We start from the raw sequence: 24184 nt of genomic DNA, 5'->3' as shown, positions 1-24184 counted from the left end.
GAAAGAAACGGTTGAGCCATGCTTTCCTTTCTCCTTGCAGCTTTTCCCAGTACTCCACTAACCTTCTCTAGTTAGTAGCTTTCTGGCAAACTTCCTCCTGCTTGACCTCCTTGAGCCAGCCTTGGCTTACACCTCCGTTGACGTCTGCTTCGTTGCATTTGAGGGAAGTGTTGACATCGATTTGACTTAAATCTTCTCCCCAGAGTGATCTCCTCCCTTTCCTTTGTCGACAGAAGAATGGTTTATTATTGCCAGTTTTGGCCTCCTCAGTGCTCTCACGCTCTGCTACATGATCATCAGAGCCACAGCTAGCTTGAATGCCAATGAGTAAGTAACAAATTGTTCTTTGGATTGCATGTGCCAGATGACCCCAAGAAAACATGTAATTTTCATGAAGGTGGTGAGACTTGGCTTCCCACCTGTTTCATGCTGATCCCAGTGGGATCATAGTTAACAAAAAATTTATTTCATGAGCCATCTATTTTTAGTTACACAGAATGGGAATTCATTTTGTTCAGTAAGACCAGTATATATGAGCAAAACTCTGGAGGCTCTCTTTAGTACAGGCTGGATCCACAGCGTCACACACGTGCCAGGACACCAGAGCAGTCTTGGTGTGTTACAGGAAGAGCCTCACTCTGTGTGTGCTCATAGATTTCACCAGGAGCTTCAGTCAGCTTTCGGGAGCATGCTGAGACCTTTGCCTATGGTCAAGGACAGGAAGGAAGCAGGAAGCACATCTGCTGCTCTCAGAACTGTTGGGAGGTAGAGATGTCAAAATAGACTGTCTGTCTAAGGACAGAAAAGATAGGTTACAGAAAGGCAAAGTTGGCCTCCACAAGGAAGAACACCAGTCAGGCTTCTTAATGGTGAGATGACCTTCCCACAAGAAATGCACAGAGCTAGGAATGCTGGCAGCCGCTGCATGTCGCTATGAGGGCTACTGTAGGATAGATATCTTAGTCCTTTAGATGCAATGATTTCCCAGAAGTAGCATCCCACAGTGATAGGATAATGGAAGGGTTTGGTTTTCCTTTGTTTTACTATTCAGGCCTCTCTTTTACCTGAGTATTCATACTACTTAGAGATGGGCACAGCCCTGGGCCAGTGCCCAGATTTGAGCCTACATTGCTGCTGGTGCACATCGTGTGCTTTCCGTATCGGAGTACAGCGTAGCATTTTAAGTAGTCAACTGTAAACGATCTCCTGGAATAATTAATAATGTTTAACCTTAGAAACACAAAACTTTCACTTCCCTGACATACTATCTCCAGCCTGATCTGTTGACAAAAATCTTGCAGGAAATATCTTCTGCCGTCCGTGACCCCGCACATGCTGAGAGGCTATTGTGATACTTTGGTGTTCTTCACCCTTTATATATGAATAGCCTTCGCCTGTCTATTAGGTCAGGAGCTAGCTACTTCTGTGGACACTGCTAGATACAGTTTTCCGTCAGAACACGGTACCAGTTGCTCAGATTCTAGAGTCAGTCACACCTAGATTTGACTCTCACTCAGCAACCCCATTTTCCATTGGGCATTTTAATTTATCTGAAGATGATTTTAATTATCAAAATAAGCAAATAATGACTATTCTACATCATAGGGCTATGGACTTAGCACAGTGCCTAATACGTAATAAGTGCTCAATAAATGTTAGCCAAACTAGCTCCGCTGAGATTCATGGCCATCTGGGACCAGGAGTGTGGCGCAGCAGGGAAGACACTTGCTGCCAAGCCTGAGGACCTGAGATCAATCCAGCTTCCACAAGTTGTCCTCTGACCTACACATACACACACGCCATATGCATATGCACACAGACATAAAAATATAGATAAACATAATTTAAAATTTAAAAGATGGCCGTCTACTTTTAATAAAGCAAATTAGTTTAACATTGTCCTTGAAATCAGTTACAGTGCCTAGGAACGCTGTGGTTGCCCATGATTTCAAAAACACTTCCATTCACAGTGAAGTCATTGTCTGGTCTGCAGCCACTGTCTTGCTTATTCCCAATCAAGTTAGATAATAAGCCCAGTTCTTTTTTTGTTTTGTTTTCAAGACAGGGTCTCACTACATAGCTCTGTCTATCCTGGACTCACTCTGTAGACCAGACTGGCCTTGAACTCACAGAGATCCACCTGCCTCTGCCTCCCAACTGCTGGATTAAAGGCATGCACTACCACAGCCCAACAAAGCCCAGTTCTTAAGATTTTACCAATGAGGGGAATTGTGATATGATTCAGTGGGTAAAGGCACTTGCTGCTAAGCCTGACTTGAGTTCAGTCACAGAATCTACCGTGTAGAAGAAAAAAATAACTACTGCAAGTTGCCCTCTGACCTCCACACACATGTCATTGCAAATACCGTACACACACACACACACACACACACACACACACACCAGCACATAAAGTAAGTAAATGTAATTAAATAAAGTAAATGTAATTAAATATTTTTAAAAATTCAACCATGAGTAACAACCAGTACAAATAAATAGTGATGCTCTGGGCACTTCTATAGAACTACTAGACAGTTTAATGGTCCTCTCATCAGAATCTTCCCAGATGCTTTTAAGAATGCTTAAATAGAAACCCAAGTGCCTGGGTCATACTGCTTCAGTTCCATGCATAAATGCGTTACTCAGAACCTAAGCCATGGGTCTTCACAACTATGTCTTGGTCAACCCTTCTCCCATTAGCCTTTGTAGATGGTTGATTTGCCATTGTTCATTTGACTGTTACTTCTTTGCCTTCAAAGCCATCCTAAAGAACAGCATCCATAATCTCATTTAGAGAGAACATTGAGTGAGTGTGTGCGTGCCTGTGCACCTGTGTGTGTACACACCTGAGGGTACACGAAAAGATAGTCACCAAAATATTAGTGGTGAGTTTCTTAGGTTATATTTTTAGAATGTTTTTCTTTCCATTGTGAGCTTCTGTGTGACTTGGGGATCTTGTTGCTTTTGCATCATGAATCACGTGATTTTTTTAAAAAGACCATTTTATTGTGGGAGACAAAGATCAGTTTTACTCTGTGCCAGTGTGTCTCTAAAAGGTTGGTGGAAATTCCTAAATTATTTTATTCCAGATAAAAGCTTTTTAGCAGGCTGGGCATGGTGGCGCACGCCTTTAATCCCAGCACTTGGGAGGCAGAGGCAGGTGGATCTCTGTAAGTTTGAAGCCAGCCTGGTTAACAAAGAAAGTTCCAGGACAACCAGGGCTGTTACACAGAGAAAAACCCTGTCTCGAAAAACAAACAAAAAAAAATAGCAATTTTTAAATTTTTTGTTCATGGATTTTTTTTTAATCTACGTACTCATTTTCCCTTACATGCCAATAAATTTATAGCCAAAATGGGATCCTTTCTAATTTTAATCATCCCATCATTCTGATTTAACCTGTCCAATTGTCTATAAACAGATGGGAAAATGTATTAACATTTTAGTGACTGTCTAGAAACTGACAGTAACCCCAGCACAAAAGTACCCATGAGGACAGTCTTCTTTCCTGACAGCTTCAGCAGTGCAGTGTGCTCATTCACAAACCCTGTAAGCAAGAGCAGGCAGCCTGGCAGATGTTAGGGCAGCCATGCAGAACCCAGGCAGGTCCAGACCCCCTTGCTTTTTGCTGTAAGTACATTGATTACCACCAGGGGGCAGCCAAGACGGGCACAACACTCGTTCTTGGGTACCATTTACCAAGGATTCAATGCTATTGGCTGCTTCAGAAATCTGTGTATTTTGGCGTCCTTTGTTCAGTGAAAGAGTACTTATTTAAGTGTGCTTCTGTAACTGATTGTGCCTCAAAACTTTTAACACTGCACACGAATCTGGGGAAATCCGAGACTGCAGGCATGAATAGGGTGATGGTCAGAGAAGTAACGCAGAGCAAAAGGACTCCAGCCCTAGCGCCTTCCTCACCCCGTGATTCTCAGTGCCCACATCAGCAAGACCGTTCTGCTTATTCAGATAAGCCTTGTGAGATCCAGCACCTGCCAGCTTCTATTTGGACACCTTCCTTCTCTGTGAGAAAGTTAGTTTCACCCTTGTTTTTATTTGAGGAACACATAAGTAGATGATGTAGGAGAGGTTTTTAGGTTGAGTGGGAAGTTAGACTATGTATCTAGTGGGAAGTTAGACTATGTATCTAGTGGGAAGTTAGACTATGTATCTAGTGGGAAGTTAGACTATGTATCTAGTGGGAAGTTAGACTATATATCTAGTGGGAAGTTAGACTATATATCTAGTGGGAGGTTAGACTATATATCTAGTGGGAGGTTAGACTATATATCTAGGGCCCATCTCTTAGTCTGTAGACTCTGATTCAAAAAAAATCACATCTTAAGATTTGCAGAGATATGTAGCTCAGATACTCGGGATTTTTTTCATTGGTCTGGGCAACAGGAAATGCATATGCCGAGATTAATGTGATCAAGTGTATAGATCTGTGCTGGGACCTACTACAGAGAAGTCCTGGCTTCTGGACTCTTCAGCAGGTAGATGGATTCCACACCTCACTGATAGTTCTGGTGAGCTTTCCAGGTGTCGTCGTAGACATTTATCAACCAGTTAAAAGCAGTGATGATCCTGTTTTTCTCTGTACTGAATATTTCTTAATTCTGTTCATTACTCTTGTCTTCTGGAGTACACCACCACAGCCAGCTAGTTAGGCTTCTGTCTCAGGACACTGGCAGATCAGCACAGTGTTGATATAAAAGGTCTGAAAATAGAGTCATTAGACATCATGGAGATGCTTTGCTTAGAAAGGAGGAAGAAGACGGTAGAGGTGTCTGTCTCAAGTACTGCTGGAGAACGGAGGATCTGCTGTGGACTGCACACTCCTTTGTGCTCACAGTAGCCTCATACTGCACAACCAGTGCAGAAAAAGTGCAAGGTTTGCTGTAGTTCTAGAACCCTGAGGCCTCAGGGAGGACTGGACTCAAAGAAGAAAACAACTTCTCTCAGGCAGAGTTGTCCATATGAACAACTGATGAGCTAATGAGCTCTCCAGAAGCTACAGTTTAGGGCTGTGAGAAGCAGGTCTCCCTTTGAGTCACATAACTGTTAGGTGGAATCAGAGCCCATGTGACAAGGATTAGGATAGCTTTCTAGTTGCCTTTTGCTGGACTTTGAATTTCAAAAACAGAGTTTCCTGAAGAATATACCACTATAGTTTCCAGACTTCTTTTTCACCATCTCCCAGAGTGAGATCTGTCGACTTTGTGACCTAGCCCTCCCTCATACATGACTAAAACAAAAGTGGCTCTTACTGCCTGCCACGCCTGTCATGTGAGCCATCTTGTACTTCCCTACTGGCTTCAGGAGCAGTGAAACACTAGTTAAGAATTTGAGATGATTATTTTTTCAGTCAAGTACTCTTGGTCAGACTAGCATCCACCTTTGTTTTTAATGTTACCAAGAATACTTACCATTACTTTCTGAGGTGTATTCTTGGAGTGGGTCTTCTTCCCTCTTGTCATACTTATTCTCTCTTAGCCAGGCTTTGTGTGCTTAGACACAGTAATACTGAGGCTCAGAGGGGTCGAGTGGTCCCCTATAGATTCTCGCGGAGGACAGTGGGATGCAGGCCAGTGCCTTTGCTCCCAACTCCTCTCTACACTGCTTAGCCCTGATTGCTCCACAGAACACTGAGGGCAACAGTTGTGGCCAGAGAAGTTTAGTTTCATGGATCCTCAGCACAGAGGAAAGTATCAGAACTGATGGCATGATTTAGGCAGTGGGAATGAACCAGACATGAAAGTAGAGAACCCCTGCTTAGGGAATAAGCCAAGTGCAAAGGGCCAGGAGCTGCAAAGAAGACAACAGGATCCTGGGGATACTAAGAAACTTCAGAAGACTGCAGGCACTCTTCAACACCTGTTCCCAGGACATTAAGATAACACTCAGTGCACCCAAAACCTGAGAGGTTCCTGGAACAGAAAGTTTGTGTTTCAGCTCCTTCTGTAGCCTTGGTAGTCTAGAATGGTAAAGAGCAGTAAAATCAGCAACTCAAAACCAGCTTGGATAACAGCTACTCCTATGTGTTAGACTTTAGCCTGTCTTTTTCCTGTTTTCATTCTGGGAATATTAAAGCTCTTGTAAGATGACGAGCTGCTCAAACGACCACTCGGAAACTGCTAGTCTCAGGGAGACACCAGGGCTGGGGACAGTCCCAGGCCACCCTCTAGTTAGGATCACATCTCTTTTGTTTTAGAATGTTGACAAGCACCCTTGAACTAATTAATGATCTCTGTTTTCCCTTTTATTCCATAGGGTAGAATGGTTTTGAAGAAGGAAAAACACTGCTTTCTGACTGATTGCCTTGAAGGAAAAAAAAGAACCTATTTTTGTGCATCATTTACCAATCATGCCACACAAGCATTTATTTTTAGTACATTTTATTTTTTCATAAAATTGCTAATGCCAAAGCTTTGTATTAAAATAAATAAATAATAAAATAAAAGTACTGTGTGCAAGTGTCTTTTACCAACATATGTTTTGGAGGCTAATTATACCACACATAGGATGTGCTCGTAACTTTATAAGAGGGCAGGGACAACATAGCTGCTGGTATTTAACCTGAGCAGAGCAGAGACATCCTGTGTGACACTGCATTCTTAGTGCTCAGCTAATGGTTTACTCTATTTTATCTTAAAGGATGCCCATCCACTCTGGTAACTTCTTCCTTTGTGTGTGATCCATGCACCTTCACTAGGACTTTAGCTCCACATTGAGAACTTTGAACTGTTGCTCCCCTATTGTATCCCCCATACCTGGGAGTGTGCTTTGCATGTAGTAAGTGCTCAATAAATTAATTTATGGAATGAAGGAGAGGGTTGTAAGGACTTCCAAACAAAGATGCTCCTTCTACTTAGTGTGCACATTACACATTTCAGGAGTGCAGTCAGGAGCCATTTCACCATGGGGTAATGAAACATTGTTGCCTTATTGAAGAAAATGTGTTATTTTGTCATGTTGAATGCTTAAAGGATGGTGGGCATTTGTAAAACATTTGTAAACTCTGGAGCAGTAAATTCTTGGCTTTCCACTTTAGCATCCCTGAAATACCATGTTTCTGTGGGTATGCATAGGGCATGCGACCATCACAGGTCTCTTGATTCCAGAGTATTTCATCACCTACAAGAAAACCTCACACCTGCTAACAGAACTTCCCAGTTCTGCCAGTCCTAAGAGCTATAAGTCTACTGCATGTTTCTCTGTGTACCTATTCTGAGCACTTCATATGAGTATAGTCTTACACACACACACACACACAGTCTTATATCTCAGTCTCAGTGTATTCAGGGGTCATCTATGTTGTATCATGCAACAATATTTCATTCCTATAGGAATGTGATTTTTTTGTATGCTGTCTTTGCAAACCTGATGAACATAACTAATCTTTTCTTTAGGATTTTTCTATGTACAAGATTATGTCATTTGAACATAGGGGTCTTTTATGTATCTTTTACAGTCTATTCTTTCTTGCATGTTCGTCCTTACGCAGAACCTCACATTGCCAGGTGTTGAATATAAAGGATGTGAACTGATTTTCATGCTTTGTTACGCTCTTGGTGGCAGAAGGGAGATTTCAGTTTGTCAGCATTGAATGGGAAGTTCTCTATAGGAGTCTCTTAGATTATTTACCCTCCATCAAGTTGAGAAAGTAATATATTCCTAGAGTATGGGGTGTTTTTATCACAGGACTTTTAGATGCCAATTTTTAGGGTGTCAATTGTCTCCATGACTCTTGAAATGATCTTGTGGCATTTTGTCCCATATTAACATAGTACATGATATTGACCTTTTTTGAGACAGGATTTGACCGTGCAGTCCAGGATGACCTCAGACCTGCCATCCTCCCAGGTGCTTTCAGCAGTTGCTGTAGATTGTAGGCTGCACCAACAGCGCAGCCGTGATAATCTCACCGTAAGGATCGGTTTACGGTGCAGGTCCAGTTTGCTAGGATTTTGCTGATGGTTTCTTTGGTTTTATAAGAGATACTGGTCTAAAGTTTCCTTCGTCCTTGTGTCTGTCTGCTTGGTTGATGCATCCAGTTCTGCCCTTCCATCCTTCTCTTCTGTCTGCTCTACCCCCCTGAGAAACGTCAGTGTTGAGGCTTCAACTGCTTTCGTTAAGTTCTCGGCTTCTCCCTTCCATCCTCTTAGATTTTGCTCTATGTGCTTTGGGATTCTTTTGTCGTATGTATGGAATTGGAGAAATGTTTACTCACGCCGTGTGCTCATTACATTCCTACACCTGAACTTCACTGGTTAAAGGGTCTTCTTGATGGCACAGCTGTCAGCTGACCTATTCTCTTAACAGAAGGGTTTGTTGAGAGCTGACATCTTCCCCAGTACAGTTAGTTCCTCCTGGCAGTGTTATGTGTGTGAGAGAGTTAATAGTATAGTCCTGCCACCTAATGCATCCCAGTGGAAATCAAAGTAATTCTACCTTTCCCGTTTCTTCTCGTTGGTGATTAGCTGTTCCCTTTCAAATGGTCATCAGGAGATGGGGACTCGGGTGGCAGTGTCGCTGTCTCTGCTGGTTTAATATGCTCCTCTCCACATGTTCTAAGACTTTACCATCATGTGCTGCTTCCTTCAAGATAAGTACTGTTCACACCAGGTGCATAATTTTGCCAAGAACTAAAAACTAAAAAGGAGTATGTTTAAAGGTGGAGACTGGAAAGGTAGTCATCAGTAATGGAGATAAGAACCTGGTATTTTTGTAGCTTTTGATATTTAACTGGCATCATATTTCATGTTCCAATCATGATCTCAGTAACCAAGAAAGTCTTGGTGTGTGTGTGTGTGTGTGTGTGTGTGTGTGTGTGTGTGTGTGTGGCATTAAAATGTGGCTCTTGAATGAGCACTGGTAGTGCACACCCTTAATCCCAGCATTCGGGAGGCAGAGGCAGATGCAGAGGCAAGTGGATCTCTGTGAGTTCGAGGCCAGCCTGGTCTACCGAATGAGTTCCAGGACAGTTAACAGTCAGGACTGTCCCACAGAGAAACCTTGTCTGGGGATGGGGCGGATGTGGCTTTTGTTCCTTTAAACCCAATATAGAATTAGCATCAAAATGAAGTTGTTTATTTTTAGTAGACATTATATGAATAGAATTAATATATAAAATAATGTGTTGCTTACTATTTTAAAACTAGGAAAGTAACCATATTTAGGATGGAATGGTTATTTTGGCTCTAAATCCTTGGGGAAGCTTTTGTAATGGGTAAAGCATAAGTTGTTTTTTCTTTCATTTTTCTAATCAAAAAATAACTTTTTAAAGAATATTTCGTGTCATTAGTGGTGGTGGTTAACACTTTAATCCCAACACTTAGGAGGCAGAGGCAGGGGCATCTCCAGGTTCAAGGCCAGCCTGATCTACAGAGCAAGTTCCAGGAGAGAAGAGCTGTTAACAGAGAAACCCTGTCTCGAACCATCCTCACACACACACACAAAAAGAATACTTGTGTCAAGGAAACCCTGGCTTCAGTTGGTAAGCATATCTAAAGAGAAGCTTACCGAGTCTCCTAGTCCTGTCTGGTCACAGGCAGCTGTAGCCACTAAGCCTGGAGAAATCAAGCCTCATTGAGAAATCATTTTTTAAATACAGAAAAAAGACCCAAAAGTGTCCTCAACGTTTTACCTTTCCAATTATGAAGAGTTTTGGGAAAAGTTTTAAAAATAGGATTTAATAGCAACAAATAACCAAAAAAAATTTTTTTTAATTAACCTGTGATTGTCCACTCAGTCTGTTTACTTGTGAGTATGAATGTGTTGCCCCTCTGCTTTGGTCTGGGACTCTCCAGAGCATTTGGAAATAGGGACAGCAGCAGAAGCATTAGGCTCCTGTCCAGCCAGATGTAGCTTCTGTGCTGTCCCCGAGTGCTTTACCTGTGCCCCAAGCTAAAGTTTAGCGCAAACCAGTGTGTACTCCATGTTGATTTAATCTCCGCATTAGAATGTGCAGCAGACAAGCATATACGCTGGCCGGACCCCTGCCTGGCTTGCTAAGCTTCCTCCAACCTCAGTCTCCCGACCAGTGAGTAAAGGCTGCTGTAGCAGCATACAGGGCTTGGAAGTTTGGGGAAAATTGTGTTTGTGAAGGTGCCTGGCATATGGTGTGGCTCAGTAGTGCCTGCATTTCCTTCCTTTATAAAATGATAAACTGGCTAGGCCATGATGGCGCTTGTCCTTAAACCCAGCACTCGAGAGGCAGAGCCAGGCAGATCACTGTGAGTTGAGAGGTCAGCCTGGTTCCAGGACAAACTACAGAGAGAAATCCTGTCTTGAGGGGGGAGTTGGGGAAGATAAACTGTGCCTGCAAAGTCCTTCCTGTTGTGGGATATTTGTATACTGTGTGAGGTGATTGGTGTAATAAAAAGCCACATAGCCAATAGCTAGGCAGGATGTATAGATGTAATCCAAGCTTTCGTAACTAGTTAGAAGTTTTTGTTCATTATTTGTAAGCTGGCTGGCAGGACAGAGAAAGACTCGTTACACCTCCCTAATATTGAAAAGGGAAAAGCCTTGTCTGGCATATTCAGCCTGAGAAAGGCCCTGGGCCACCACGGTCTTACAGCTCATCTTTGATGCCTGGGACATCCAGATCCACTGCCTTTCCTTCCAGTTCGCATAGCAAACATGGTAGACTGAGCAGAGCTCGTCACCACGAAAGACCAAGAGGTCCCTGTGTTGGGGAGAGTGCATAGCCAGTGCTTAGACTCCTGAGAAGGCTCGCTCTCAATGCCTACTGTTTGATATGAGGATGCTTTCCACCCAGGTGGTAGCCAGCAGCCCTAAGGCACAGTGATAAAGCAGCATTTGCACCTATGATCCTGTGCCTTTACCAGACCAGAAGCAGGGCTTGTAGTTAGTACTCCGGTAGGTAGCCTTTCTAAAGTGAGGATCAGAGCAGATTTGAGCACTAGTTACTTGGTTAATTTGTTTGTTTGGCTTGTTTGGTTGGTTTTTGGCTTTTCAAGACAGGGTTTCACTGTGTAGCTTTGTAGCCTGTCCTGGAACTCACTCTTGGAGACCAGGTTGGCCTCAAACTCACAGAGATCTGCCTGCCTCTACTTCCTGAGTGCTGGGATTAAAGGTATGTGCCTCTACTGCCTGGCATAGTGTGTGTGTGTGTGTGTGTGTGTGTGTGTGTGTGTGTGTGTGTGTTTTGTTTTTTGTTTTTAAGGAAAACCACTGTTAAATTTCAGAGTATGTTTCCATAGTGAAAGGTTTGGGGCTGTTTTTGTTGTTTTGAATTGGGGCCTCAGGGAGTCCAGGTTGGTCTCAACTTTGATAGTCAGGGGTAAGCTTGATCTGAACTTCCTGTCCTCTTTATCCCAGTGGTAGGGTTCAAACCCAGGGCTCCATGCATGCTAGCTTATCACTCTTACCAAGTAACTATACTCCCTAGCCTTTCCAAACTAATTCTTAAATTTTGCCAAATCTTTGAGTTTTATAGTGGGTTTATTGGATACCACTGAGCAGAAGACTGTCTGCCCTCACTTTGTGATGTTTTTAATTTCATCAAAAGAAGTGGAAACAACCTTGGATCTGCTTTATCTGAAATCTGTGGAAAAACCAAAGAATTTTTAAATTTTTATTGTGTCAGAAGCTATTGTCACTAGGTCACTAGACACTCTAAGGTATAGACAGTTATGGCTTAGATTGAATTGGGCAAAGCATGACAGGCAACCCCAGCATTTGGGAAGCTGAGGTAGGAGGATGCTGGCTACATAGATGACCTTATCAAACACAAAAAAGAAAAATTATTACAAATAGAAATTCAGGAGAAAATAGACAACAGAAAAGGTAATAGTGTATAATTTTAAGTGATGCATAAAATACTAATAATGTATGATGCAGTTATTTATGTTAGAAACCTGACCATGAGTCCAGAAAGACTAGAAGCCAATGTTCTAGGTGTTTCTCTCAAGAACAGCAAACTAAATCAATGAACTATAAAGACTAAATGAATGAACGGAGAACAAATGCAATCAAACCAAGCATAAAGGCATTTCTTTAAAATGGTAATGAAATTAGCATCCCGACCAAGGAGACACAGATACCCAATACTAGAAATGAAAGCACATCAGTACAGCGTGCACACATCAAAAACTACAAAGAAACGGGAGAATAGAGATTTAAGAGTTTTGAGAAGGGAAAATGATGGGTATAGAGTTTCGGGTTTGCAGGCTGAAGAAATTTAGAGACTCCCTTCACAATAGCATTTATATGTAAAAGTGCTCAAGAAGCACTGACGTTTTTTAATGATCAACTTAGCAGAGTTTCTCTGTGTAGCCTTGGCTGTCCTGGAACTTATTTTGTAGTTCTGGCCTTGAACTCAGAGATCCACCTGCCTCTGCCTGTGCTGGGATTAAAGGTGTGTGCCATCACCACCAGGCCTGTTAGTACTTTTTATCACGGTTGTTTTTTAAGTTGTGATGGGAGCTGCAGCAGCAGCTAACAGCACTGCATGTTCACCGGGAGGGCCCACATTCCCAACTCACAGCTACCGCTTACTCCGGCTCTGTGGATCTGACGCCCTCTCTGGCCTCTTTGGGCCCTGCACTCATGTGGCATACACTCACACAGACACAAACACATTAATAAAAAATGAAAATCTTTAAAATGATTATGAGAATTTTGTCAATCAAATCTGAAAATTAAATGTTGATAAATGCACTTCAAAACAAATATCAAAGTTGATATGAGAATTAGGAAATTAAACCCACCAACATTTAAGTTGGACCCATAAGTTAAAATCATTCCTCAAAGAAAATCCTGGGCTGGAGAGATGGCTCAGTGGTTAAGAGCACTGGCTGCTCTTCCAGAGATGCTGAGTTCAATTCCCAGCAACCACAAGGTGGCTCACAACCATCTGTAATGAGATCTGGCTCCCTCCTCTGGCGTGCTGGCATACATGGAGGCAGAATGTTGTATACATAATAAATTTAAAATAAAAAAGAATAAGTATTTATATCTTTAAAAATAAGAAAATCCTAAGATTTAGAAGATTTCACTGGAGAATTCTTTGTGTCAATTAAGGAAGACTAGGGCTGGAGAGATGGCTCAGCGGTTAAGAGCATTGCCTGCTTTTCCAAAGGTCCTGAGTTCAGTTCCCAGCAACCACATGGTGGCTCACAGCCATCTGTCTGGTGCCCTCTTCTGGCCTTCAGGCATACACACAGACAGAATATTGTATACATAATAAATAAATAAATTTAAAAAAATTAAGATTAGGGAAAGAGAAACTTCCCACACGTTTTTGTAATGAGCACAGCACCAGCACCATTAACTGCAGTTCAGAGGGAGAGAACAGAACGGGCTAATCTGCAAATATAGATGCAGATGGTTTTAATATGGATGGATAGATAGATAGATAGATAGATAGATAGATAGATAGATAGATAGATAGATGATGGATGGATAGGTAGATAGATAGATAGATAGATAGATAGATAGATAGATAGATAGATAGATGTTTTGTCTGCACTTAGATCTGTATGCCACTTGCATGCCTGGTGCCCACAGAGGACAGAAGAAGGTATTGGATCCCCTAGAACTGGAGTTTCAGGTGTTATGACCTTCCATGTGGGTGCTGGGAGTCAAATCCAAGTCCTCCGGAAAAACAGCCATCCCAGTTCCCAAGATTCAGGTGTTTTAAAGAAAGTATTAGCGGAAAGAATCTTGACAACATGTAAGTAGGAAAACCTAAGAGTTTGTGTGTTTCTCTCTCTCTCTCTCTCTCTCTCTCTCTCTCTCTCTGTGTGTGTGTGTGTGTGTGTGTGTGTGTGTATGTGTGTGTGTGTGTGTGTGTTTCTTTTGAGACAGAATTTTGCTGTTATCCCAACTGGCTTTGACTTGTCTCAGCTTCCTGAGTGCTGGAATTACAACCATACATGGCCATCTTTAGTTTTATTTGGTTTTATTTCTTTGAAAATGTGTATGTTTGAACTCATTTACGGGGGTGGGGTGGTAAGTCGTGTTTTTATCTTAATATTTACAGGGGGAAATCATAAAATTCCAAGCTGCTTTATAGAGAGAATGACCCACAAAACAGCAATTTCCATTCCAAATTAATGTATTGAGTATACAGCTGGCAGGAGGGAAGAAAGCAAACAGTAAACATCACGACGGACATCTGATCAGAAACTTCTCCCTGCCTGACCGGCAGACCCACATGGAAAAGTCTGGGCACCAAGCAATCCACTAGAGTGTCTGACCAGTCAAAGCATCCTCTCCTGCATGACGCTTTCAAACAGTTCTCTCTGGCACCTTTGCGTCATGGGACATACAGTAACTGAATCTCTTATGCTTTGTGCAGAAGCCTGGGAACTCCTGAACACCCTGCCCTACCCCAGTCATGTTCAATACAGTGTTTTTACTAAGTCTAACCATTTATTCTGTGCCCAAGGATATGACATCCTCACTCTCCCTTGCCCTCCTTTCCCTTTCTCAGAAAGGCACCCCCCAGTCCTGGACAAAGGGGCGGGTGTGTGGCAACCCCACCTCCAGAGCCAGCTTCTCCCTATGCTTAAACAGCACATGGTAATTTACTAATACAGAAAAAAAGAAAAGGTGCAGCATGTGAAGAGTGAGAAGGAATAAAACTACCACTGTCCACACATGCCAGATCTTGAATGTGAAAGAGCTCTTAGTGACGAAGAGCAGAGCGCTTTCAGAGCGCTATCTGAACCTGGCAATGTGTTTAAAATCAGCCAGAAGCTGCGTGCTGAAAACACGCTCCTTCAGACTCTGAGTAAGGGTCTGTGCTGGCTCTCTCACCACCTGTTGGCAGTGTTAGCAACTATGGTAAGGCAAGAAAAAGAAATGATTAGCCGGGTGGTGGCAACGCACGCCTTTAATCCCAGCACTCAGGAGGCAGAGGCTGGCTGATCTCTGTGACGAGGACAGCCTGGTCTACGTAGTAACTTCCAAAACAGTCAGAGCGAGTTCCAGGACAGGCTCCAAAGGTAAACCTACAAACCCTGCTTGAAAAACCAAAAGAGAGAGAGAGAGAGAGAGAGAGAGAGAGAGAGAGAGAGAGAGAGAGAGAGAAATGAAAGGAGCAAGTGAAGAGTGAGAAGGAATAAAACTACCACCATCCACAGACAACTTAAGGAGAAAAGCCCCGCGAAGCCTACAGACCATTTTAAAAATAAGCTAATTGAGCAGAGTCAGTCAGACTGAGGTACCAGGCCGAGTGGCATGAACCAGCTCCCCAGGCTGAGGGAGGAGGGCCATCTGACCCAGCAGTTCTGCACCCAGCCAGCAAGAGCCTGTCTTTTTAAAATAGTATACCAACAATAAGCAATTAAAAATAAAATTTTTAAAAAGATATGTTTACAAAAGTATCAGATAGACACCATCTGAAGAAATCTGAGGGAAAATGCAGCGCTTCTACACAGAAAGCCACTGTGCATTAATGAGATATTCAAGGTGACTGAACAGAAGAAACATAGTTAAGTTGGAGGAGGAAAAAACAGTACTGACCCATATTAATCTCCAGACCCACTGAAGGTTCCGTGAGGTTGCAGGAGGCAAGTGTGGAGAGGGATAATTGACAAACTTGCTAAATTCTAGGGTTTATTTGGAAATGAGAAGGGCAAGAAGATCAAGACGTCTGGAGGGGCAGCTAAGCAGGAGGACTGACAGAGACGATTACTGAATAAACCAAGAGCAGTTAAGACCAGCAGTGCTGACTCAAGGGCGGACCAGGAGAGTGACAGTTAACTCCTGAGCAACTGCGCAGTAGGGACTCTGTGGGACGGGATCAGGAGGGCCTGTGCGGGGCGGTGCTACATCAGTGATACTGTACTGGGAAAACGAATCTGAATTCCTACCATACTTGAAAACTTTAGCTGAAATGAACAGTGGGCCTAAATGCGAAAGGCTAAACAGTGAAGCTTCCAGAGGTAGAACTGTCTTTCAGAGTGTCTTCAGAAACTTTGGTTGTAATTTCTTGTTTGTCTGTTTTGGTTTTTGTTTTTTTGAGACAAGGTTTCTCTGTAGCTTTTGGAGCCTGTCCTGGAACTAGCTCTTATAGACCAGGTTGGCCTTGAACTCACAGAGATCCACCTGCCTCTGCTTCCCAAGTGCTGGGACTAAAGGCGTGTGCCACCACTGCCCAGCTAATCATGACTTTTAAAAAGCACAAACTGAGCTGGGCATGGTGGTGCACGCCTTTAGTCCCAGCACTTGGGAGACAGAGCAGGCAGATCTCAGTAAGTTTGAGGGCAGCCTGGTCTACATAATGGAACTCCAACCCTTAATTCCTCCTAATTCAAACATCATAAGTAAACTCTAAACTTCTAGATGATGTCATGGGAGAAGATCTCAATAACCTCAGGATTGGTGAAGATTCCCTTAAACTGACACAACAGTGCAGGCTGTGGAAGGAAAAGAAGTCAATAAATTAGATTTTGTCAAAATTTGGAACTTGCCCTTCAAAAATCATTGTTATTAAAAATAAAAAGCCTCTCGTAAAAAGTTTTTTCAGGTTGGGCAGTGGTGACGCACGCCTTTAATCCCAGCACTCGGGAGGCAGAGGCAGGTGGATCTCTGTGATTTTGAGGCCAGCCTGGTCTACAAGAGCTAGTTCCAGGATAGTCAGGACTGTTACATAGAGAAACCTTGTCTCGAAAAATCAAAAAGAAAAAAAAGAAAAGGAGATCTGAGAAGTGACTCTATGGTGGGGCGCTGGTCTAGTGTGCATAGTACCTTGGGTTCTAGTCCCAACACCTACCCCCCAAAAAGAAATAGAGTTGCTGATACGGGCATGAAAAGATGCCCAGTATCACTCATCCCCAGCAAAGGGCAAATTAAAGCTGTAAGGAGGGCCTGGCAGTGGTGGTGCACGACTTTAATCCCAGCCTTTGGGAGGCAGAGACAGATGGATCTTGGTGAGTTTGAAGGCAGCCTGGTCTACAGAGTGATTTCCAGGACAGGCAGGACTGTTACACAGAGAAACTTTGCCTCAGCTGTAAGGAGAGAGATGACACCGCAATTGAGAGCACCGGCTGCTCTTCCGGAGGACCCAGGTTCAGTTCCCAGCACCCACATGGCAGCTCACAACCACCTGTAACTCTAGTTCCAGGGAACCCTATGACTTCGTCTGACCTCCTGTGGGTACCAGGCACATACATGAAACACACACATACATACAGGCAAAACACTCCTACACATAAAATGGAAACAGAATCTTAAAAAGTAAGAGGAGAGCTAGGTGGGGTGATGCACACCTGTAACCCCGGCATTTTGGGAGATGCAAGCAAAAAAATCAGGAGGTCAGGGTTTTCCTCGGCTACAGAGCAAGTTCCAAGCTAACCTGGGCTACGTGAGACAGTCCCAAAGGAAGGGATGGAGGTGCAAAAGAAGGGAGAGAAAAACTTGAAGAAGACACCACTTACACTGTGGGACTAAGATTTAAAGGTTGACGCATCCTTGCCCAGAGGCACTTGGGTTTTCACACACTGCTCAAGGAGCTGTAAAAGCACAGCCACTTCACTTCCCTGACAGAGGTAAGCCCAAATCTACCCAGCAATCCACCCCAGGGGTACAGCCCAAGAGATAGGAGACCCCATATTAACACATAGTTTGCATGTGAATGATCATAGCAACTTTCAATGATTCAACATTCCAGAAAGATGTAAGACAGACTGTTCCCATGGGGATGGGAATAAGATGGGAAGAGAGGAAGGGTTTACTAAAGATTTTAGGAAAATTTCTCTTACGTGCTGAGCCATTTCTCCGGCCCCTGGGTTCCAGTGATGGGACCCGACCCTGACCCTGTACCAGGGACTGAACCTAGAGTTTTCTGTGAAGGCTCGACTACTAGGATTTATCCCAGTCGTTCTTCTCTTTGAGACGGGCTTGGTTAAGTTGTCCAGGGAGGCCTTGAACTTGTGCCACGGCTGCCTTTGCCCCTTCGGCCTCTGAGAACATAGAAAATTTTGGCAGGTGCTAGCCATGCTCATGTTCTATAGTCTGGCTAGCTTGGTAGGCACGTGCATAAAATCTCTGTACTCATAGACTCATCTATTTATGTGTGAGAGAGTTTTTACAAACGCGTGCTGGTGTGTGGTGTTTGTGCAGATGCAGAGGTTAGATGAGAGTGTCCAATCCCTCAGAACTGGAGTTACAGGTGTCTCTGGAAAGCCTGGCTTGTTCCATGGGCCTCGTGACTGTGCACTGCACCCCTGTTCACTGAGCCGTCTCTCTAGCCCCTATAAAAACTCTGGAAGTTGTAAATTTTCATCATGTTCATTTCACTCTATTTCCCTGTTAATAGTCACAGCAACAAAACAGGGTCACACAGAAAAGAAAACAGGAACATGGCTTGGTTCTGAGTAGCACAAACAGCCAAACAGTATAAGTACTGAGCGTATTAAATTATCAAAAAATAATTACTCAGGGCAGGGCGGTGGTGGTGCACAACTTCAATCCCAGCACTCGGGAGGCAGAGGCAGGCGGATCTCTGTGAGTTCGAGGACAGCCAGTGTTTCAGAGCTGATCAGCATCCTGCAGGCCTCTGCCTAAAGGCCACACTAAGTCTGTCTTTCTTGTTCCTTCTTCAGGTGGGCTCTTCTTTCACCGGAACTCCCTGTCGCCTCGTAGCCTGGTGTACGAGAGTGAATTCTCCACAATCGAACCATCCTTGGACATGTATGATGAGAACAAAACCTGATTTGTTTTTTTAAAAAAAAAAATATGGGCTGCTGGGGGTGTCTCCTTTTGAGATTTGATTTATGATCACCTTTCTTATTTTGTATTTTTCTGTCATCATCCGTTTTGGAAGAATGGCAGTACCTCTGGGTGCAAGTTGGGGTTCAAAGTTAAATTGCAGAGTTCCCCCAAGGTGAGGTTTGAGGACAACATTATTGCCCAGGTGAGCCTCATGGTACTGGATACCCACCTAGAGCCGACCACTGAGCCGTTTCCAGAGAAGAGATGGGGCTAGGGGCTAATGGTGTGTTTGTTACAAATGTGTCTGTGTTCCCAAATAGTCGCACGCTGTTCTGTGTCAGGGTGCCACTGGGGTTTTGTAAAATACATTTTGTGGTTCTCACATGCACATGAAAGCCTGCAGATAAAATGTCCCACCAATGCAGAACCTGAGTCATGGCTCCTTGACCCACTTCACTTTGTCCTCTGTCCCTTACTGCATTTCCCAGGGGAAGGCCTCTTCCTATAGGGAGTCCTCCAAGAGGAGATTTGGCTTCCGTTCCCCCTCTGTTGTCCTGCAGAACTTGGAGGACACAGGCTACGGGGTCAGAGTCTGCTCTCACGGGATCAGACAGTCATCTGCTTTGTGGTTCTCCAGCATCTGTGATGAGCATGACGTAACATGACAAGTGTTTACCTAGACACTAGACATGGAGGGCTTCTGTCCCCACTGCCTGTGGTGCACGATGACCACATGGGACAAGGTCAACAGTCATCAACACCAGAATAGTTTTGAATGTTTTATTGGGAAGTCCAAACCAACGTTCTGTTAAATACCAAATGGGGGACCCCCTCTTCCATCTTGATTGTCTAATCCAGTGGTATCCTGCCAGCCTCAGCACCAACATGAAGAAACACTGGAATGCTGGCAGCCAGACTTTCAGAAGAGGATGCTTTGGCCAGCATGGTGGACACTGGGGACATGTGTGCTTGTCCCACACATCCAGGCGACATCAAGTTAACGTGAGAAACGTATGGCCTACCGTGTGGGACCAGGATGAGCAAGTCGCCTCCTTGCTGCAGGAACTCATACCACAGTCAGCCGCTTCTCACCGGAGTGTGAAGATGTTCAGATCCTGGTTAGGGGGTGCAGCTCCACCATCCAGACATGTGCGTGACACACGGGCAGGTGGGGAGGCTCCCACCCTGTCACTTTTATTGGCTCTGTGGGTCATAAGTTTGAGGCACATGTGTGCCATCTTCACACATGCGGCTTCTCTCTCGCATGTCACTAAGATCCCTCAGATGCCCCTGTGCCTGAAACAGAGCCTCAGAGAACCTAAGTGTGGGCAGCCTGTAAGAACACGGTCGCAGGGTGAGCCCATGAGTCCACATGCTTCGCTTGAGTAGTTTGAACTGGAACAGGGCCGACCTCTAAGGTCCTAACTGCTTTCATCTTTACTGCTTACCAAGGGCTTTCGTCTTTCTTTTTTATAGTCTTTGTACTATAAAAATATTTTTGATAAAGTTTCAATAGATTATCATTCTGAAAGACAGGTTCTCAGTGAGAGCACTCTCAGCAGGAGAGCAGACTGCTCAGGCAGTGTTTTGTGTGGCGGACTGGGTGGATGCACAGTGTTTTGTGTGGCGGACTGGGTGGATGCTGTCTTGGCCATGTTGTCCATCGCCTCGATTTCTCCAGAACCAAAACTCAGATCCCAGTGAATCATGAAACATTTTTCTTCAGGTCTCAACATCTTATAAAGGCACATACATTAAATTCCACTCTAGACAGTTTCTAAAAAGAAAAAAAAGAAAGGAAGGAAGGAAGGAAGGAAGGAAGGAAGGAAGGAAGGAAGGAAGGAAGAAAGAAAAAGGAAGGGAGGATAGAAATTGCTTGGTGGAAGAATTTTTAATTGAGTCCTCTAAAACCTACTGAGACAATGTTTGAGTCCCTGGGAAATCCAGGGCGTGTGTTCACTGTAGAACAGCCAAGGAGGCCGTTCTTAGGAAGGCATTTATTCAGAATAGTGCTCCAGACACCGGGTTGATCCCTTTGCCTGAAATCTTGGGTCACCTTCAGCTCAGCTCCAGAATGTCCTGTGTTCATCAGGAGGAGACTGGCTTCTTTGTTGAGGACATGTGCTTTGGGACAACAGAGGACAACGGCTCCCTCCCGGCAGCTATGATGAGGGGACTCCCAGGTGGAGCTGGGTGAAGAACCTTTACTGGCATACACCATAGGACACACACAGCAGGATCTACAGCCACAGGCAGTGTTAGCGACAGACTGGACTGCAGCAGCTTGAATACAGAGGCTTAAGCTTTTGAGATACCTGGCTTCCATGTGGAGGAGCCACTCTGGGCCAATTACTTCCAGAGAAAGGAGAGCTGACTGGGTGGATGTCCAAGTGTGAAGAAGTCTCCGAAGGGTCTCTGGAAGTGATGAGGGTGTTCATCCAGGGCCCTGCCTTTGCTTCCCTCCTAGAAAAACAGGCTCTACCATCAGCAGTTGAAAACCCCTTCTAAGGCCTACTAAGCCTGCTTTTGAATCAGCCTTCATCTCCTGGCTTCTCTTGCCATTCCCTCAGGGAACATCTATAAAGTGCATCCCTGAACAACAGTCCTTCCTGAATCAGCCTCCATCTCCTGGCTCCTGCTGTCATTCCCTCAGGGAACATCTATAAAGTACATCCCTGAACGCCAGTCCATCCTGAAGCGGAGTCTGTGCTTCGCGTCTGCCCTGATTCATGACAGCTCCAGGTCAGGTGTGGTCAGAAAGGCACGAAGCAAGAGATTACTGAATTTTACTAATTGGCCCATCCTGTGGACTTCATGTCTTCCTAGTTGTATCGCCCCCTCACCTCCGTGCTTCAACTGATCTTTCTGCTAAATGACACCAGACTAAGGATAAATCCACATGCTCTTTTGCTGTTAACCTTTACTGTAGGGGACCTTGTTCTGCTACAAGAAAACAAGGCTGATTTCACATCAGGGGTCCTCCTGACAAGGGGTCACTGCTCATAGATGTCAGGAGAGGAAGCTGCAGACTGCAGCATCTAAGCCTGTGGCCTTTGAAGGTGAGGCAGGACCATGGAGGTAGTAAGTCAGCACCTTCTTCATTTTATTTTAGGTCTTTTCTGTGTTGTTTCTTTGGAGACAGGGTTTCTCTGTGTAGCCCTGGCTGACAGCTGTCCTAGTTCTCACTCTGTAGACTAAATGGCCTTGAACTTGAACTCAGAATCCTCCGGCCTCTGCCTCCTAAGTGCTGGGTTTAAAGGCATGCGCCACCAGACCCAGGCTGTTGACACTTTTTATAAAGTTCTCATTATGTGACTCATACACTTGGAGTTGAGGTGGATCGATAGTCGGCAAGACTTGGAGGGTGAGGGTACACCTCAGTGGTCAGATACCTCAGTGCTTGTGTGTGTCTGGGTGTCTTGAAAACTGGCATGTTGGCAACGGTCTACAGAGTGAGAGCAATGTGTGAGATGGGGTGAGTCTCTAGGAGACACTGGCCAGGGCACAGGTGTGAGATGGGGTGAGTCTCTAGGAGACACCGGCCAGGGCACAGGTGTGAGATGGGGTGAGTCTCTAGGAGACACCAGCCAGGGCACAGGTGTGAGATGGGGTGAGTCTCTAGGAGACACTGGCCCTAGGGCACAGGTGTGAGATGGGGTGAGTCTCTAGGAGACATTGGCCCTAGGGCACAGGTGTGAGATGGGGTGAGTCTCTAGGGCACAGGTGTGAGATGGGGTGAGTCTCTAGGAGACATTGGCCCTAGGGCACAGGTGTGAGATGGGGTGAGTCTCTAGGAGACATTGGCCCTAGGGCACAGGTGTGAGATGGGGTAAGTCTCTAGGGCACAGGTGTGAGATGGGGTGAGTCTCTAGGAGACATTGGCCCTAGGGCACAGGTGTGAGATGGGGTGAGTCTCTAGGAGACAGTTGCCAGAGCACAGGTGTGAGATGGGGTGAGTCTCTAGGATACAGTTGCCAGGGCACAGGTGGAGGAGCCAGTGCCTGCTGAGTCTGGGGAAAGGGCCCTGAGGACGAACAGGAGGAAGGCAAAGTTCTTGGGTTGAAGCATCTCCCCTTCTGGGGCAGGTGATGCTTCAGAACTTTGCTTGGTAAAAGAACACTATGAGCAATAGGCTGTGTGAGAGGCAAAAGGCAGACTTGCTAGCAGTTGGCTTAGAACCGAGGGATCCCAGACTGAGCTAACTCAATGTAAGAAAACAAGGGGGCTATGAGATAGAAGTGGAAGTCAGATTTGTTTGTTTATTCCCTCCTTTTTCTCAAGACAGAGTTCTTTGTGTATCCTTGGTTGTCTTAGAACTAGCTCTATAGACCAGGCTGGCCTCAAACTCATATATATCTGCCTGCCTCTGCCTCCTGAGTGCTGGGACTAAAGGCGTGCACCACCACCACCACCTGTCCTGGAAGTCAGATTTCTAATCTCAGTGATTGGGCGAATGTTGGTAGGGTTCAGGAGAGCCCATAAAACCCAGCCCTGACGTGGTCTCTATATGATCACAGTCCCTGGGAGGCACTGCATCTTCCCCTCCACCATCCTGTGCAGAAGTTTGTGCGCTAGGCATATATGCTCACATGGCAGAGGTGGACCCTCAATTTCAATGGTGGTATCGGCCAGAGAGAAACTGGGCTGGGGAGCATTGATTGGTATGTCTGGCAAACAGAAAAAGCTGCTGGAGACACTAATGTAGAAAAGTGACTGTGCATAATCTCCCCATTCAGGAAAGGTGGGCCTGCCAGCTCTCATTCTCCAGCGTAAAGAATGGGACATCTGTGTACTTAAACTCAAACATGATCCCTTTCCAAGGGAGAGGAGATGAGAATAAGGAATTGTTATCACAGGCCGACTGTCCTGACACCCACAGCTTAAAACAAGTGCCTTTCCACCCAGATCCACACGAGGGCCGTGCTCACCAATAGCTTGTGGCGTGCTGCCTTGTTTGGGCCCTGTGGGTGCATCATTCCAAAACTTTGGCACAGCCCCCAGTTAACCTGTCTAGAAAACGAGGTGTGCAGAAGATGCTTGGGTGTGGTTGAGGTCACTGCCAGACTGGAAAAACACCTTACAAGCTGTAAGTATTGTGACTTCAGAAAAGGACCAAAAGGAGTGTTGGGGACTGAGATGCCTGTGTCTGTAGCACAGAGCTGTTTGCCTGAGTGTATCTGGAAACAGCAGGAAAAGCAAAGCCAATAGAGAGCTGCTCTTACAGACTCCTTGTTTCTGGCCGGCTGGCCCCTTGGCCCTGTGCAGATCACACTGATCTGTGCAGCCCAGGTGGTCAGGAGGCCACCTTGCAGCAAGGGACTCCTTCAGGGCTCTGGCGGGATTGATGGTTCCACCCTTCCTTCTCAGTGATCCCAGAAAACTGACCTTTGATGAGGACAGGCCAGGTGTCTTCCAGAGCTGTGACTCCACCAGCCCACAGTGACCACAGAGGCAGAGAGAGCTGTCAGCCTCAGCTGCTCAAAGGGTGACG

At 44.9% G+C, this 24184-nt stretch overlaps 1 protein-coding gene across 5 annotated transcripts in view; it reads left to right on the top strand.

Annotated features, from left to right (window-relative positions):
• Window positions 1-18704, top strand: part of Rnf130 (ring finger protein 130) — a 100765-nt gene extending 82061 nt beyond the window's left edge. The window contains exons 8-9 of one of the 5 annotated variants that reach the window (XM_038326527.2): window positions 237-327; window positions 6274-6463. In XM_038326527.2, the coding sequence (XP_038182455.1) occupies window positions 237-327; window positions 6274-6289 (107 nt within the window). In that variant the 3' untranslated portion in view covers window positions 6290-6463. The other 4 variants (XM_038326525.2, XM_038326526.2, XM_038326528.2 and 1 more) reach the window with 4 other exon arrangements.
• Window positions 18705-24184: the final 5480 nt, after the last annotated feature.

Source organism: Arvicola amphibius, chromosome 4 (genome assembly GCF_903992535.2).
Source record: "Arvicola amphibius chromosome 4, mArvAmp1.2, whole genome shotgun sequence".
Taxonomy (NCBI): domain Eukaryota; kingdom Metazoa; phylum Chordata; class Mammalia; order Rodentia; family Cricetidae; genus Arvicola; species Arvicola amphibius.
This window is presented reverse-complemented; position numbering and strand designations above follow the sequence as displayed.